This window comes from Agelaius phoeniceus, chromosome 2 (genome assembly GCF_051311805.1).
Source record: "Agelaius phoeniceus isolate bAgePho1 chromosome 2, bAgePho1.hap1, whole genome shotgun sequence".
NCBI classification, from domain to species: Eukaryota; Metazoa; Chordata; class Aves; order Passeriformes; family Icteridae; genus Agelaius; species Agelaius phoeniceus.
In genome coordinates this window covers 97,956,962-97,975,045 of record NC_135266.1, presented here as the reverse complement: position 1 = coordinate 97,975,045, position 18,084 = coordinate 97,956,962, and the positions used below count along the sequence as shown (strand labels likewise).

General features: G+C 40.5%; 1 protein-coding gene across 7 annotated transcripts in view; it reads left to right on the top strand.

Annotated features, from left to right (window-relative positions):
* Window positions 1–18,084, top strand: part of PHLDB2 (pleckstrin homology like domain family B member 2) — a 63,830-nt gene that overhangs the window by 19,182 nt on the left and 26,564 nt on the right. For 5 of the 7 annotated variants that reach the window (XM_077174370.1, XM_077174369.1, XM_077174365.1 and 2 more), the window contains 4 exons: window positions 3,982–4,365; window positions 6,649–6,792; window positions 7,640–7,777; window positions 15,733–15,861. In XM_077174370.1, coding sequence (XP_077030485.1) covers window positions 3,982–4,365; window positions 6,649–6,792; window positions 7,640–7,777; window positions 15,733–15,861 — 795 coding nt within the window. The remainder of the gene's footprint in view (window positions 1–3,981; window positions 4,366–6,648; window positions 6,793–7,639; window positions 7,778–15,732; window positions 15,862–18,084) is intronic. The other 2 variants (XM_054654893.2, XM_077174368.1) reach the window with 1 other exon arrangement.

Here is an 18,084-nt window from a genome sequence, read left to right as displayed (position 1 = left end):
AAGGAGCATCTGCGTAGGTACTATAGTGACAAAAGGGATGAACAGTGCTGTTATTTTGGCAGCCAGTGGCATTCCCTCAGGAGCAGAACACATGCCTTGGGTACAAGAGCTAATTCTTGGAAAGTCATCTGCTCAGCTCTTCCCTGCAGGCTGTCTCTGCTCTGTGCCACTGCTCTCTCCTGCTTTTACCAGTCTGTTTCTCCTGTGCCTGATCTGGGAAGGAAAGGAGGCACACCTGCTCCTGTGCTGTGACCTGGGCCTCTCCATACTGCTTCTCTGTGCAGGTGTCTCTGCTGTCACAGCTGCCTCTGAGAGTGGGACATGAAATACAGGTGCTGCTTCTGAAAGCTGTGCTATTGCTGGTAACTTTGGAGCTGAAGCACTAGCTATAGGAAAACAAGGACTGGCAATGAGAAAACAAACTAGTCTGGAGTAAGAAAATGGTGCAAACTGGAGGGAAGGGAAGGAACACTTGCAAATTGTTGTCTGTCCCAGTTCAAGTTTATAATTGAAATAAGCTCCTCAGAAATGTAGCACAGAAAGAGAAAGCTTTCTCCAGCCTCTCCTTCATGCGGTAGTGAATTGACATGTGAGAAAGAAAGTTTGGGGGTTTTCTGCACCTGTCTTCTCCAGTCTTTCTGCCTCTCTCCCCACCATCCGTTTTTACTAGCTGCTGTTCCCAGCTTTTGCTGACAAAGTGATGGTTTGTCTGAGCAACCGTAGGAACATTTTTCTTTGGCAGCTGAAAAGTGCAACAGCTTCTTCAGGTAAAGGGAACCTGGCTCCATGGACTAGCCATACTTCATGTTAGTCTTTGTCACAAGGGATAGACTGCATATGTATTTTTAATGAAATTTGAGGTTATCTAGTTCCTAGTGGCACTTGCCTGAAAAGCTTCCTGTTTACCACAGCTGATTAACTGAGGCTTACCTTGATACCCAGATATCAAGCACTTCTACACATTTGTAAAATTCATAAATTGTGATATGTAGCAGATGAACAAATCTAGGAATCACCACATGGTTGCTGTTAAAAAAGTGGGACATTTATCTCTGCTATTTTGGAATTTTTTTTTACAGGGTACCAGGGATGTCTCTTAATGTCACTGATAATCAACAGCAGAAGAAGGTTATTAGCTCCTTATCCTTGTCCTTCAGCACTTAAATTTGCAGCCAACCATAGGTGATATGTAGCTTTCTCAAAGCCAGGAATAGTGAAGCTGCTCAGGCAGAAACTGCGCAAGACTTGTTACCCCTTTTTGTAGTGGGCAAGAGAATTACACGGAAATGTTTAAATGTTAAAAGAAAATAAACAGAGATGTTTAAATCAGTTAGAAAAGACATTTTATAGGGAAACACACTGACCAGCTTACAAGGCTTGATTCAACATTCCCCCCTCCCACCAGAGCCAATTTTAAATCCATTTCCTGCTCTTGACATACCTGTTTTTTTCCCTCTGCTGTGTTCAGTGTCACAAATAACTTGTGTGGTATCTCTTGCAAAATTATTGACTGGATTTTCCATGTCCTACTCATTCGATGTTCTTCATTGCAAGGGTGCTTTCCTAGCTTCCTTCTTCACTGAGAAATTAATTCTGGAAACAGTTACATGCAGGTGTGCTGGAACTGGAACGAGCTGGCTGAGATGAAATTATGAGAATAGGGTGTATTAAATAACCACAGAGCTTCCTGTCCATAAGCCTCTCAGCACATGTCAAAATAGAAGTGAGAAATATCAGTATTTCTGTAATGCGTCTGAAAGCTCATCAGGAATTTTTTGAAGACTGGTTTTCCTGCAATTTTTAAGCTTCTTCTGAGCAACTGAGACTTGGTGGGGGTGGGGGGGGGGGAGGGGGAGAGGCGGGGGGAAGAATCCCTGTTTTCCTGACTGCTGGCAAATGGCTGGTTTGCTGCCAGAACCCTTCACCTGAGCACTTAGGCTGGAATGAGCAGTGGCCTGCTTTGAAATTTGCTGTTTCCTATTATTGCCCAAGGGATGGAAGCTTGGCGTGGGGTAACCCGATACAGCCTGTTTTTGCTGGAGGGGTGGGACCTCCCTCATATCCTAATGTCCATGTTTCCCATCTATAATCATTATGACAGGCCCAATGCCGTCACAACGGGGAGAGCTGCATAATTACTGACTGTCCCAGCCAGCACTTGCACAGGGCTTTAGGAATTGGGTTGCCTGGCCAAACTCTTAGTAAGAGGGAGGATAGTGGTGTTGGAAGGATAAGGGAAGAGGCTTATAGGGTCTGGCAGTAGTTGCCTGGTAGGAAGAAGGCTTTGGAGAGTTGTAATTATGTCGACCATTTGGGGTTGAAGGATGTCTGAGAATCTGCTATTCATGGAATAGCAGAGGACCTATTTCATGGAAAACAGTTTTCAGTTGCTGCCCTGCGCTCCGTTATTTCAGCGGCTCATCTTGATACAGGAGGATTCTGAGGAAAGCTGCAGTGGGAATCTGGGAATAAGCCCCCCAAAGGCAAAAGCACTCTCTTGTTTGGGTAGTGCTTGGAAAGGGGTGGGTTCAGACAGGTTCTCCAGCTCAGAGGTCTGAATTGCAGGTGATGTGCATGTGTGGTGCATACAGCCAGGTAATCTCTCAGTAGCGCTATAAAACTTGGGGTGCATGTAACCAGTGTTGCATTTTCATACAACACAGTGGCTTGCTGCAGGGAAAGCTGAGGCAGTGCATTGCCTGCCCTGTTTTGCTTGATCCTTGTTATCACTTGCTGTTAGGCATAGGAAGTGTTTGGGCTGGCAGAAGTAGCTGCTGTACAAATTCTCCTTGCAAATGTAGTGCCAGGTAGAGCTGGGAAATCAAGTCTATCTGTGGTGGTTCCTGGGGAGGGAGGCTGACTACGTTGGTTTTTTGGCTTTCTTTTTAAATACTACTGTAGAAGGATTTCTTAGAAATCAGATCATTAGTGCAGATACTAATGCCAAGCATGGAAATCTCACAGTGGTCTTTTTTCCAGCAAAATTTTCAATAGACTTATGGTAAGCAATTTTTCTTTTCTTTTTTTCTTTAACAAAAGTAACATGAAATTACATAAATGTTTTATCTCTTAAAAATGAAAAGGTATAAAAAAATCCATCTGAAATAGAAGTTACCAGAAGCTATGCATACAGTAAGATAAAACAAATATAACTTGCTAACAGTTGATAAAAGGTGTCATAAAGATCTAGAAATCCTTCAGAAATTAAATGTTTATCAAAACCTGAAGCATATCTAGTCAAAATGGCACAGCTACTCTGAATCTCAAGTTTGAAATGTTGGTATGAATCCATAGTGAATTTGAGTATACTGGTAAATAAAGATTTCATCCACTTTTGTTCATTTGACAGATGCTGTATTTTAGATATGATGCCTCTTTTTTCTGTTAATGCTCCTAAAACTGTGTTTTTCAAAATGTGGACTAATTCTCTCAAAAGGAGGAATCACAGTTAACAAAATGGAAAATCTAAATAAGTCAGGAATGCGTGAGTTCATGGAAAATCTGTGCAATATTTTGCAGTTTGGTAGGAATATAGCATATGTGTGAAATGGAACAATTAGTGATTTACGTAGTGAGATCACTGGACGTGTGTACATATGGGGTGTAGACACAAACACCTCAATAAAAAATTTAAAAGCACATTTCACAGAAATTAATGGCTAGTTAAATAAGACGTCCTGACATTAATTTATCTTTCCACTGTAGAAAGTTTTAATATTCTTAAAATCTTCTTTCACATTAATTTTGATTCTTCATCTTGCACTGTAATTTATTTATTACAGTTTATTATCTAGAAGTGGTAGATGGACTTTAATCCTTCATTCTAAAACAAAAACAAACAAACAAAAAAAAAGAACCAAAGCAACAAACAAACAAAACCCTAACCCAAACAAAACAAAAAATACAGGCAAACGATTTTTGACTTCATCTTTACTTTAGCTCACAAGTGACAATCAGTGCTATTATCTTTTTCTGAACCAGGAACGACAGCGGCTCGAGACCATCCGCAATCTGTGTGCAGAATATTCCAAATCTGACAGTGATCCTGCTGCAGCCACTACAGTTGCTGATGTTCAGAAAATTAACAAAGAACTCGAAAAACTTCAACTCTCTGATGAGGATTCCGTGTTTGAAGACTCACAGATGAATCTGGAAATGAGGTTCAGAAGCCACTTGAAATCATCTGCAAGTGACTCTGATTTCTCGGAGCTGAGCAGCCACAGCCGTGGCACTGCTGCTTACCTGCCCTTGCGGGGGCTGAGGGCTGAGGAGCACTTCAGTGAGAGGACCAAGCCTCCACCTTTCGCTGCTCACAGCTTCCTGAAGGATGCCACTGAGTCATCCTACCTAAGCATCACACCAAAGGTAATGCTCTGTAGGAGGAGACAGCGTTATCCAGACTTGAAATCCTCCTCTAGGAGTTATGTGTCCTGGCAAGGGCCACAATTAGGCTGGCTTAGGTATGGGAATTAATCTCAGAACTCGTACAGCTTTATAAGCCATCAAATATAGAAGATATAGCCAGCAAAATGTAGCAGCCAGCAAATTATTATTCCATATCCTGTGGAAGCTAATGGTACTGGAAGTTGGTTTGTTTTTATAGTGGGATGTACTGTTCAGGAAGAGTTTTAAGACCTTCCAAGGGAGAAAGATTTGCTTGAACAATTATAGCTACTTAAATAAAGGTTTCCAGAACCCTGCTTATCATCCTGCTGAGATGAAGGAGGGAAGAGACACTCTGCTGGTTTTTCCCAACCTGAGGCTCTTGTAAGAGGAGTATGTTTTCTCACACTCACATGGGAGATGAAGAGGAGTTGCCTGAGCCAAATTTACTTCCTGTCTCTTTCCTGGGGTTGGACCTGAGCCTCTTGCCAGATCAGCTGTTGTCTCTTGGGAATGATGCAGTGGCAGCAAGCCTTCTGCCCCTCCAACCCAACTGCTGCCTTTAATAAGCTGCCTTTAATAAGCTCCTTTCCTGTGTGCTTCTCACTGCTGTTTCATTACCAAAAGGAAGTTGTCCTTTAATAAAGGAGCTAACAGCATTCCTAACTATTTCTGTGCTAGTGCAGCAGCAGCCTCCTCCCAGCTGTGCCAGAGCAGCAGTGTAGCAAATCCCAGTGGCAGGCAGTGTGTTAAATAACTGGACTGAAGAGCTGGAGTCAGGAGTGAAATGAGACCAAGCAAAGCCATAAAAGCAGGTTTCTGTTTAACAAGTTCACACCTTCAAAATACTTTGTCTCTTCTATTTACTGTTATTTACACACTGTATGATCTTAAGCATGGTTATATGCGTCAGGTGAATTGTATTTAACCCCTGCTACACTCACAGCTTGAGAGTCAGTAGTGTGTGTGTAGAAGATGAGAGAGGTGTGACAGTAACACATTTTCATTTCCAAAGGGTGATCTCTGTGGAAATCTGTCTGCCAAATCTTCTGGTGTGAAATTGTGTTGAACAGGAACATGCTATTATGGCTTGACTTGCTCTTTCCACATTGAAAAGATGGTAACACATTTCACTTACAAGTTGTTGTGGTCTTTTATTTCTTTCCTGTTTGTTGCTTTCTTCATGCAAGTCAGAGATCCTATTTAAAATCCTTATTAGGAAGTTGAAATCAAAGATGTTATGTCAGCATTATCCAAACAGGAGACAGGACAAAAAGAGGCTTTGCTGCTAGGACTACTATTGCTAAATCAAGGAATAGTGTTCATTCATTCATTGTAAAGGGAGTTCTGTTAAGCCCTGAGAAAAGCACCAGCAAGCAACTGCATTAATGAAGTGCAGCTTGTCTTTAAATACTGAGTTCAGATTTGTTCAGGATAAAATGCCTACTCTCACAGTAGCCATTCATTAGCTGAACTGAGCCTCTCTTGAGCAAGGCTGTGTGGCCCAGAGGTAACTGCGAAGGCCTGCAGGCAGCCCAACTCTAATCCTGGTTGGGTATAATGAACAAGCAGCCTTCCCAGAGAAAGTGGATTGCAAGCCCCTGGGGTCAGGTGAACATGAAGAATGCATTTCAAACTCAGTACTGTTTGATCTAGTATTGGATGGTGTAAGATCCCATGTATTTTCTTCCTAAATCTTGTTTAATTCTTGACACAGGCATCTAGTAAGGAAATATCAATGAAAAGTGGAGCATTAAGGGTGCTACTTCCTTAGTGCTACCTGGGGAGATAGGACCAACTTTTGTCCTTATTTTACAGAAGCCACCTATCTTCATGGCTGGTTACAAAAACGTCCTATTCTACCTCCTGGCCTGTATTAAATGAACACCTGAAATGTACCTAAAAAGTGTCTTCATCTGTCTGTGTTATTTTTATAAGGAAAAAATTGGATTTTCACAACCTAAATAGCACAGCATGTAAAGGATTCTCAAAGGTTAAGTTTTAGTAATTCCTTTAGAATGAATAGTATTTACTGCTAAGTGTAGTATTTACTTCTAATGCCTGGAAGTAAAGTATCATGTTTGTTTCTGTTGTACGCCTTCTAAATATAGAAATAGCAATATAGTAGATAGGAAATATGTAATGGGTTCAAAACCAACAGTGCCATACTTGTCTAAAGTGAAAAGGGGGCACTATATGGAAGGGGGCAGAAAAGGCAGCATTTGCCTCTTTTTCTAATGAACCTCTTGTGATGTGCAACTGCAGATATCAGAATGCACCAGTGAAGACCAGAGAAGGCAGGAGCTTGGTCAGCTGGAGGAGGAACGCATAGTAATACTGAATAACTTGGAAGAACTTGAGCAGAAGATCAAAGATTTAAATGACCAGATGGATGAATCCTCAAGAGAGGTATGAAAATATGGTTTTGGTTTTCAATGTCTTGGCTGTTACATGTGCTTCCATAGCAGAAGTCTGATGGGTTCAGCAAGTACAACATGAGGGAACTCGTGGATGTGTGTAGTCTTCATATTCTGTGCTTTTTCACCAGAATCACAAACCTGCCAATCTCCTGCTATAAAGGGTATTTTTTCTCTAGCTGGGGGATGCTTATAATGCTTGGATTAGCTTTTCCCAGCTGTAACCATTACACTCTGAAGTGGAATTGGAACAATCTTGCTTGTTTAATGGCCACTCAGTTAATCCAAATACCTTGGGTCACTTGGGAGTTTTATGGTGGTATCTCCTGTGACTGTTTAAAGAAAAAGGAAGTGAGACAACTTCCTTTCAATCTTCCTTGGCTTTACAGTGGCAAGGGTAGGTTGGCACCCTGTTGAGTTTTGGAATCTCACAGTTGCAAACTAAGCTGGCCAGGCATTTGGGTTCTGCCTGGGAAAGAAACAGCTGTTCCAGAAGGGTTTCCTACGGAGCCTCGGCACAGAGACAGCATCATAACAGGAGATAGCACAGAGAAGAGTTAGAAAACAAAAAATTTTGGAAAAAAAAATCTTCAAGCTAAAGTTGGTTTGGACTTTATTTTGCACTATTTTATGTGCAATTTTGCTTTTTCTCAAATTTGTGACCTCTTTTTAACTTTCGTGGCAGAAAATCTTATGGTTTTTTTTTATCCTCTCCTTTTTAAAAAATATTTCTCTCTTGTGAACAACCTCATTCCCCTCCCCCTAAAAATAATTAAGAAATCTGTATTCAGATTTCTTCTGAATCTGGACTGCTTCTGAAAGATGTTTTGTGTTCCTAGTTGGATATGGAATGTGCCCTTTTGGATGGGGAACAGAAATCTGAAACAACAGAGCTGCTGAAAGAAAAGGAAATATTGGATCATCTAAACAGGAAAATAGCTGAACTGGAGAGAAATGTTATTGGTGAAAAGACAAAGGTAATTCAGTCATTGTAGCCTGCTGTGTTCTCTGTTACCCTTGATTTTCAAAATATTTTTATATGGTTAATATTAATGGAGCTTATTTGATGAAATACTGCCTGTAAGTAAATTTGCTTCATAAATAAGGAAGAAAAATTATTTTTTCACTGTCATTTCCCTTTCACAGTATTGTTTTCCAAGGTATGATTGACAACCAAAAGATAGTAAGCCAAAATAGAAAGACCTGACCTACTGTGAAGATACTTTTATTAATAAAAACACCCCATATAGGGCTTGTACTTGGGCTACCTGTTGTTTAAAAGAACAGTATTAATTGAACTGTTCCCTCCTTTATATAATTTGGAGGGAAAAAAAAAGAAATTATTTTCTCAGCAAAGGAGCAAAATGAAAAAGGGTGCAGTTTTTATCTAATATCATATAGAATACATAGTATAAGACATCCATCAAGTATGTAATTTTAAAGTCATTATATTGTTTTGTTTGCTGACTGACAATTTAAGTACTGAAGACTATTCCCTCTGTAATTAAGTCTCAGAAATTAATTAGTTTTGATATACAGTCACATACTTAATTGTTCTCAGCTACACAAGAAAGAGATAGGCACATATTTGCAAAATAAGATAGCAGTATAAGATTTTAAGTGCAGAAATGGAAAGGGCCTGCAAGATGAAATTGCATCACTCAAGGCAGGGAGTGCTGGTTCCCTCCAACAGGCTTTTTGCTGGCCTCTTCAGGCATGCAATTCCCTTCTCCACAGGGGATCTGCCACGGCCAATAATACCTCAAGGTCAGGAAGTTTTTCCAGGGATTTCAGCCAGCATTGTTTCCTTTTAAAATTTTATCCTCTACCTCATAATTTAGACCTGTCACTTGTGGAATTGCTCTAGCTAGTCTCTCTTCTTTTCTTAAGCTTTCCAGAAATATCTGTAAGTCTTCTGCATTTTTTGCTGAGAAAAACTGCATGTTTTTAGCATGTCCACAGTTCCCATTCAATTCACATTTTACAGCTTGCATTGTTTTATTCTGAGCTTTCTATCCTCAATTTCTGCCTGCCCTGTGAGGAACCTGGCTGCTGTTTTTTGGCTCTGCTTATCAAGCTTGTGTCTGAAATGGAGAATGGTGCTCCCACGTCTCCACTCTGTGGGGAGACAGTGCACATCTAGTTTGAGTTTGAACCTCCCTGAACTTCCCTGTCTGCACTTTTCTTTGTGCTTGTGTACCCCTCACTGATCCTTCAGCTTTCAGTGTTGCCTGTGGTCACATTTTAAGTTGCCTATGGGACATGTTTTATACTTGATTTTAGCAGAAAGATGAGTTCAGGCAGGGTGTGCAACCAGCAGACAGGGTGTGCAACCAGATGCCCTTCAAAAGAATGCGGCTGGTAGTTTTGGTTGGTAAGCAGTAATAAATAACATGTTCAGAAATTCAAGAGATCTTTTGTATTGGCTTTCCAGTAACCTGAAAGTTCAGTTAAACTAATGGAAGTTATTGTAAAATCTGGACGAAATTTAAATTTCCTTGCAGCCATCTGTTAGTGTGTAGGTAGCAAAAGACAGGTATAGTTTAAATTTTCAGGTGAAATGAAACACAGAAAGCAGCCTATAAAAGGCACTTTTTGTTTAAAAGGCAAGTTCACTCAAAACATTTTTTTCGGTATGAGGCATGGCACTATTCAGATCAGCTACAAAATTATAGTTGTGTTTTCTTTTGTGTTCCTCTTTGTTTTAAACAAACAAAGAAACCCAGTGTGAGTGTGTGCTGTAAATGTCGAGCCATGTCTCAGTTAATACTGAAATTATCTTTGCGGGAATACACTCACAGTTGTTTGGGTTTTTTTTTGGGAATATGTCTGAAAGCATTGCATAAAAGTGAAAGTTGAAAATACAAATGGGAGATGGGCTTCTACAAAGGGAGTAAAGTATAAAGTGACAGCTGAAGTGTTCTGGGGAAAGTAGTGTCAGCCAGCAAAACAGATGGCACTGATCCTGTCAACAAATAAAAGTTCTGGCTGGCTTGAAACAGTAGCATTTTTTAAAGCTTGATTATTGTATCTATGTTGACGTTCAAGCAATGCAGATCTGCTGCAAGATAGTCAACATCTTGACTCTGTAGTAATACAGAATCAGCCCCCACCCACAGAAAGGGGGCTCAGGTGGAGGTGATAGGTAGTCCCTTTTGCTGAAATAATTTGATACTTAGGATAGAATTAAGGCTTGGGTTTTGACCAGAAGTTTCCACTCTGCTGATGGTACTTTTTGTGTTATGTCTTGCTAAAACAAGTGTCCCAGTGTCCACTGGTTCGTCACAGTTTCTATTAGTTGCCTTAATGTTTCACCCCTACTGATAGCTGAGGTCTTGGTTTTTGGTGGGGCTTCAAGGCAAGAAGCTGTTGGGGTCCCATATCTTGAACAGTGGTTACATTTCTGCCAGGGTAAGGGAGTGATATCTGAATACACCACATGGTGTTCGTTATCTGGAGGTGAGAGGGAGAGTTCATTTGATGGCGGGGGCATTAGTGCTGTATATGATGTCTCTGGAGCAGCTTGAGCATCTCATGGAATTTGCCACTGATCTTGGCACCTGTTTGACAGGAAACTCCTGCGTTCTTGAGTCTTATCCTTACCCGTACACCTGTTTGGAAAACGTGTGAAATTCTTAAAAAGAGAGATAATAAACTACAATCTAATTTTTTGGCCATGTTATGTACTTGAAATGAACTGTTTGTAGAAGCTCTTGTACTACCTTCTACCTAAGTATTTAGGATTTTTTTTTTAAATGCCCTGTGCATGTTTCATTTAGGTGATGACACAAAGTTTTGCCAACTTCTTCAGAGTATTAAAGCCATAATTTTTAGTCCTTGCAAGGCAAAAGAATTGACTGGAAAACATACTGGAAGTCAGAAGGCAGGAGTGAGTTCAGGATTGGGCTGTCAGTGTGCTCTTTGCTGTGGTGCAATATCTCTGTGTCCCAGCCCTTTGCTTGTAAACCAGGGATGTATTTTGTGAGTGGTTTGTACATTATGTGTTAAGCTGCATGCTGGGCTCATCCGAGTCCCATGCTCAACCCTCTCAGATCACGAGGCAGGACTAATGGGGGAAGAGGACAAATGAATGAGTGGGGAAGATGATGTAGTGCTCACCCTCAGGGTAGTTGAAAGCTTTTCCCTTGCCTTTGTGATTCTGCCACCACACACATTAGAAGGAGTGAAGCACCTTGTATTGGTTTTCTGCGTTTTGAAAATCAGAGCTATGGGTGATTGCCGTTTCAAAAAGATGACAGAACCTTTCAGCACCCCTGCTGGACTTGGGTTCGTTCTCATGTGGTACCTGGCCTGTCTACGACCTACCAGTGCTGTCAGGACTCAGTTGTCCTGGCTGGAGTAGCTACTTCCAGAGCTGGTTCACATGGCCTGTGCTTTCAGCTATGCTGGAAACCATGCTAGCATGTGGAGAAAAGTCCAACTTTGCCTCCTTATCTGGTCTTCTTGAGAACAGCTTCCTTTCTTCTTCCTTTCTTCTCTACAGAAAAAGGTGATGACCTACATATGTGAATATCAGCTGTTAAGCTATTAATCACAAGTTCCATTTATGCAGAGAGAGCCCTGATAAGTCCTTACTAACACAATTTGACAGATCCAGCTTGAAGCTCTCTGGGAAAGAGCTTAGTTATGGCTCTTGACAAAATTACTTTGAGCACAGCTTGCTAAAGAGGGAGCTGAGCTGGGCAGTATGTAATAAGTTAGTTACCATTCATACAGAAAAAAGAAAAAAGAACTATTATGAACCACCTTCTTCTGTCTTATCAACCTGCTTCTTATGCTCCTTTTCTTATGCCTGGCATACCTGTTATTTTCTTCTCTTAATAGCTTTTGCCATGAAACTGACTGGAATTTAGTGACAAAGAATAAAATTGTGGCAAGTTTCGTGCATCTGTCCTTAAAGAGATAGAGAAATGCAAGAAAGAGTAGTCAGAAAATACAGAAAAGGAGCATGTACAGTTTGCACAGGAGACATTGTTTTATTTCAGTGGGGTTTTCTGGTCAGTTATATGTAATTACATTTCTCAGAAACCTCTGAGACTTGTGAGACTAGCTGATTCCATACTGAGAGGGACTGAATGTGCATGTCTGACGTCTAGTGCGGTTTATGAGAGGTTGCTACCTTAAAACATGATGATTTATAGGTGAGTTGGACTGAGGAAGATCCTGGAGTACTTCAGATCAGATCATGGAAAGTATTAGAAGTGAATTATTCTGCTTGTTGGGATTTTTCTTTCATTTGCCTTGTAGGCTTCTTTACAATTTCTCTCTGAAATTAACACATACCTTGGGGTTTGGAGGGGGATTTTTTTTGTTTGTTTGGGGGGGTCTTGGGGGTTTTTTGTGTTATTTTGGAGGACAGGGAGATTTGGAACATTGGTAAGCAAGCCCAAATCACCTAGCCATACAATGCATATCACTGTGAGCTGATAAAATGATAGGTTTCTTACTTTTTTAGGGAGGTTTTGCCCAGTTTTTAACTAGATTTTCAAGAAGTTTTCTCTATTTCGTCCAATTTACTTTAATTTCTTCAGAGTTTCCATGAGTTTATGCAGAAAGGTTGGTTCACAGGGAATATGGACATGCAGCCACATGTTGGTCTACAATTTTAGCCAGCCAGCCTACATGCAATAGCAGACTGGGATGGAAGACAAATTGAAAAGCAGCAGCTCTCTGCAGAAAGGGTGTGGAAAACCACTAAGACTTAAAATAGCAGCATTGATCAGGTATAGGGCATTGTCAACCACTGGAGACAGCACTGGAGCAATTTTGTTTCTCCTTCTTCCTGTTCCCATTCCTGTAGGGGCTATGATTGCCTTTAATACCATCCTTTTCTCTCCTCTCTGTCAGGATCATCTATGAGATGTGTTGTGTATATATAGTTTGGGGTTTTTTTGCTCTTTCTTTGCTCTTAAATCAATTTTACCAGATCTAAAGATTGGTTTCCTTTTCTGACCTGTGTTGATAACTTATGGTTGGTTTTCATACTGTGTATCCTCTGCTGACATCCCATCGCTGCCTTTGGGGACAGTGTCACACGTCAATTCTTTTTACTGCTATCCTCCACAATTCCCTGAAGTCCTCCAAAACTGATCCAAGCATTGCCCAAAGCATGATCAAACCCCAAGTCAGTCCTGCTTTGTATTTGGGCTGACCCCACTTTTGTTCATAATGTTCATGTAGAGGCAGACCATAGGCCAAGTTGGGCAGTAGGCTAAGACTGGATGTTGCACTTGTTTTCTCCGGAAATAGGATGTTAAGAATTCAGCCAGACTACAGCTGATGTGCCTCTGGCATTCACACTGGGGCTTTCTGCAGAGAGGTATTATCCCAGCTCCTGCCGTTTAATGAGCATGAGCAGCAGGAGCATGGGTTCTGTTCTCAGCTGTGCTGCCAGTTGCTCTGCAGCAAACAGATGTGGAGTCAGCCACTGACCTGCCTCAGCTGCATCTTACACTTGGCTTGCAAGGTCACAAATCTTTCCCCTTCTAGAAGAACTTGTCTTGATTCACTTATAGAAAACACTGCATGAAAAATTTCTCATTCACTTCTCTCTTCTCATTCTCATTTAAATGTTTTTTGTAAATCAAATGGACTTCACCAGTGCACAGCCTGAGACATCAGCGAACTTAACTCCACAGCTGCAAAACATGTAATGCCTCTCATTGCTGAAAGTGATATTTCCTGTTAAGACTGCACATTTTGAAGGGAGCCAGTTTGGTGGAATCTTAGCACTTCCTATGCTATAAATAGACCAGATGAGTATTGCTTTCAATCTCAAAGGAATACATTTCTAATTTCTTGAGGCATGTAACAGTATCTCTGGCAGGATTCTCAGGGAGTTTTATCCTTGATGATGTCTCCTCACACTTGAGGTTTGACTTGCTTGTTGATGAATGAGCAGGCTTATAGCAGTGCATAGACATTTAGAGAGCTATTTATAGCTTCAGAGGCACTGCAGCTAAGGTCATAGAAGTCCTTGCTGCTTTGGATGGCTAGGTGGGCAGAAAAGGCAAGTGTGAAACAAGATGGAAGACTGTGGGCTGAATGTTAAATGGACAACCGAGTTTGTGAGGAGGGGAACTACCAGTTTATTCATAGCTTTCCTTCTGTATTGGAAGTAAGGATGATTCAGCAAACGGGGCTTCTTGGGAACAGCAGTCTGGAGGTGACATCACAGGAGTTGCATGCTTCTCCCTCATTGTGCAGCTCCCTTGTGCTACATCCTCTGTGTTTCTGATGCCTGCTGCTGCTGTTGTAAGACAGAGGCTACTACAGGAAGTTCAGGTCATAAAATATGCTGGCTCAGTTGCTATTTTCACAAGCTTAATAAAATGTACTTGTGTTCAGCATAATGTTAATCTGATTGTATGAACTGAGAAGCTGCACATGTAAATGAACATAATGGAGCTGGGACTCTGGTTGATATTGGACTTGTATAAAGATTCTTCCTGTTATTTTTATATACTGGGAGAACTGAATCCCAGCTCCTGGTCCCGCTTAGAGATAAAACCATAAAGAAAGCAGGCAGCTAATAAATGTTTATTACTATACCTCTGCCATGCATAAGGGTTTGAGAAACATGTCAGACATAGCAAAGAGGAAGTTTTCCCACAGTTTGAAATGGCAAGTGCTGTATACTGAAAGACATTCCTTCTCTATGGCAAAGGGTGATGCAATGTCCAATCATAGAGTATCTGCTGTACCACACATTTGATTTCAAAATTAAATAATAAGTGGGACTGGAAAGAGTGGAAATGAGTATATGCTATGACAGAACTCAACTGTTCTTGGAGTAATCCGAATACTACTAATTTTTGAGTATTAAGGAGAGCTAGAGACCATCTGGAAGGAGATGCATTACCACAGAACAAGAAGTAGGAAAAGAGAGCTCTACAGGTGCGATGCTAGAAGATAGCGGAGAGCCTGGCTTCAGGAACTTACTTGATTATTTTTGCCTGGCATATCAGGCATAAATTGTTTTTTTCCAGTTATTAATTGCTGAATTTGAGAAAATGCATCTGCCATGTCAGCCAGTGAAAGACATTGAAAAAATGCTCTGTGCTCTGATTTATTGGTTCCCAAACTTTGGTCCATAGATAAATAACAGTCTACAGCCAAGCTTTAAGTGATGTGCAGCCAGTCTTTGGAGCAGTGTTGCACTGTAATTCATGTAGTATTTGATTACAAAGATTAAAAGGCCAAAGGCTTTGGAGGGTGAGAAGCAGTGTTCTGGGTACTGCTGCTTGAGTGGAACAAAAGGAAAGTTGAACTAGTTGAAGGAGACCAGGAAAGCTGTCCCCTGTGATCCCCATGGACAGGTTGCAGTTCCTATATCCTGAAGCAAATTTGCTGGATCACTTGATGTTTCTGCTGCAACAGGATTTCCTGGCCAAGAGTTATTTCTTTATAATGCTCTGTCTCATTCTGGCTTTTCACTGTTTGCTAAATGTATTTATCTGTACAGAGCCACACAGGCATGAAATTGTTTCTCCTAGGAAGCTCCATTTCTCTCTCACTACCAAACTACAGTCATTTTCCATCTACTTTGCTTTCTAAAAGCTACTCTTTCTCAGCTTCATCAGTTACCTCACTGACATGGCTACAGTTCTCTTATTTATTTTTTTTCTTACATTAGGTGAGACAAGTGTTTGGGCGAGGGGGCTTTAACAGCATCATCCAGGCACAGGTCCAAAGCACAGTGATGAGGGAGAGAAATAATCACCCCCACTAAAATGATGAATGTTTTGCTTTGATTCTTTTGCATCCCACCACTGCATTTCAACTAACAAGGTTTCTGTCTCTGACCTGCGTGGTTCAACTGTTTAGTAAGGTTTTGCCACACGCTGTCATAATCACTAACAACTGCTTGGGTTTGAAGGTAATTGTTTTTATTTTCTGGTTCATGCTTCAGGAAAAATTAAAACTTGATGCTGAGAGGGAAAAACTAGAGAGGCTTCAGGAGCTTTACTCCGAGCAGAAGACGCAGCTTGATAATTGCCCTGAGTCCATGAGGGAACAGTTACAGCAGCAGCTGAAGAGGGTCAGTAGCAAGTTTCAAGATTGCACTATTTTTTTATTTTGTTGATTTTTAATTTTCTTTTTTTTTTTTTTTTTTTTTTTTGTAGCTAAGTGTAACATTTTCTCTTTCAAGGATCCAGTGTCTGAACGTATTTGCAACTTAGAATTGTAACAGTCATGAGGGTTATGGCTTGCGGTTTTTTTTGTGGAATGCTTATAATAGATTATGTGTATGATTGCAAACAAGTAACATGCAAATGTGTGGATTAGAAATCATTTGGTGTTGAATGTTTCTAAAGCTTTGCATCACTTGCCTGCAATTAGCCCTTTAGGCCTGTTTGGTGATGTGGAAACTGTTGTGATGTTTAGATGGATGGTGGAACATCATTCTTTATCTGTGTGAGCAAAGACAGGAATTGGCCAGTAAATTACCATCTCAGTGAAGCTATGGATAACTTCTTTTTTTTCAATATATAACTTAGCTGTTAGCCTTACTTGTAGTTTGAAAAATTAATTTTGAAGATTTACCACTTGCTAAAATAGCTTTATTTTGTTCTATATTTTCAACAGCATCACATTGGTATAAATAAACTTTTCACAAAGTCTAATTGCAACTTGATTTTAGTTTGTATTATTTGTAAGCAAAAAAAAATAGAATATTGGCAGTGAAAGCACCCTTAGTTTCTGTGAAAAAGTCTTAATATTCATTAGCCTTAAGTAGTTTATACAGCACATATAGTTAGCTTTAGTATGTGGGGAAAATAATTTTAGAAGCATCAGTATGGGACTCTCAAGAGGCCATCTAAAAGTTAAATCTTTTTTTCTGTCTTGAGTATTTGTATTAGGAATAAAGGCTGTAATAGCAATAATGAAAAAAGGGCTTTTTCTGCTTTGTAGGAAATACTCTTTAGATGTTGTTTTATTTGCAGAATTCTATTTTGTTTTTTCGAAGAGCAAAAAACAAGCCCAGCTCTGGAAAAAACAATGTTAAATTCTCAGTTGCTACAGAAAGTTTGCTTGTTTTGAGACAATTAAAACTTTTGTGTGTTATCTTAAAAAAAAAGGAAGAGTATTATGTAATGTCTCATACATATTAAAAGGAGAGGAATCTTTTCCTCCGCAGTCACATGCTTGAATGTATTAATTCGTGAGATGCTGCAGTCTTGTTGCTGTGGGATGGTAGTAAATCTCTTTTCACTGCTGACCACCAAGATGTTTCTAGAAATCTGTTCAGTTAAATTTTTTTTAATTATTTTTTTAATGATTTTTGTTCCTTGCAAGTCATCTTAATAATGATTTTGGATTTGAAAGTGGGACAAAACTTGAAATGTGGGGATATGGTTGTGTCCAGTTAGTTCTATTGCATATTGTTCCAGGCCAGTTGTAATGGGAGTTTGCTGTGGCTGCTGTAGTCAATACAGTAAAAGTTATCAGTGAATTAGTGCCCAGTAGCTCTCAAACTGATCCCAAAATGTGAGAGCAGTCATGAAATGATTGTATTTTACCCAAAACAGAGAAAATATCTTCCTGAAAAATAACTGGGGCTCCCAACAAAAGAAGGACATGGACCTTTGTGAGTTCAGAGGAGGCCACAAAGATGACCAGAGGGCTGGAGCGTTGCTCTTGTGAGGAATGGCTGAGAGAGCTGCATTCGGCCTGGAAAAGGAAGGCTCCAGGGAGTCCTTACAGCTCCTTCCAGTACCTAGAGGAGTCTTCTACAAAATTGGAGAGGCACCTTTCAAAAGAGCTGGTAGTGATAACCCAATCACATTAAACTGAAAGAGGGGAGGCTCATATAAGATGTTAGGCAGAAATTTTTCACTTGGAGCTTGGTAAGGCTCTGGAACAGGTGGCCCAGAAAACTTGTAGGCTCCTCATCCATGAAAATGTTAAAAGTTAGGGACTTTGGATGGGACTTCGAGCAACTTGGTCTAATGTAAAGTTCCCTGTCCGTGGCAGGGGTTTGGAATGAAGTGATCTTTAAGGTACCTTCCAACCCAAACCATCGTGTGAAATACCTTAGTCTGCAACATGTTCTGTTGTGCTACTTTACTGACAACAAAGAAGGCACGAAGGAGACAAATTCCCTGAGGGTTCTCTGGGACTTCAGTAATTTTTGCCCAGGGGAGTGGGCAGCCAATTTCACTGTAGCAGTTGGCTGCAGGGTGGGGCTGGAGTTTGGGTTGGGGTGGGCAGATGACGAATTCTTGCTTCCTTGTACCTGAAACACATATATACTCTCCCT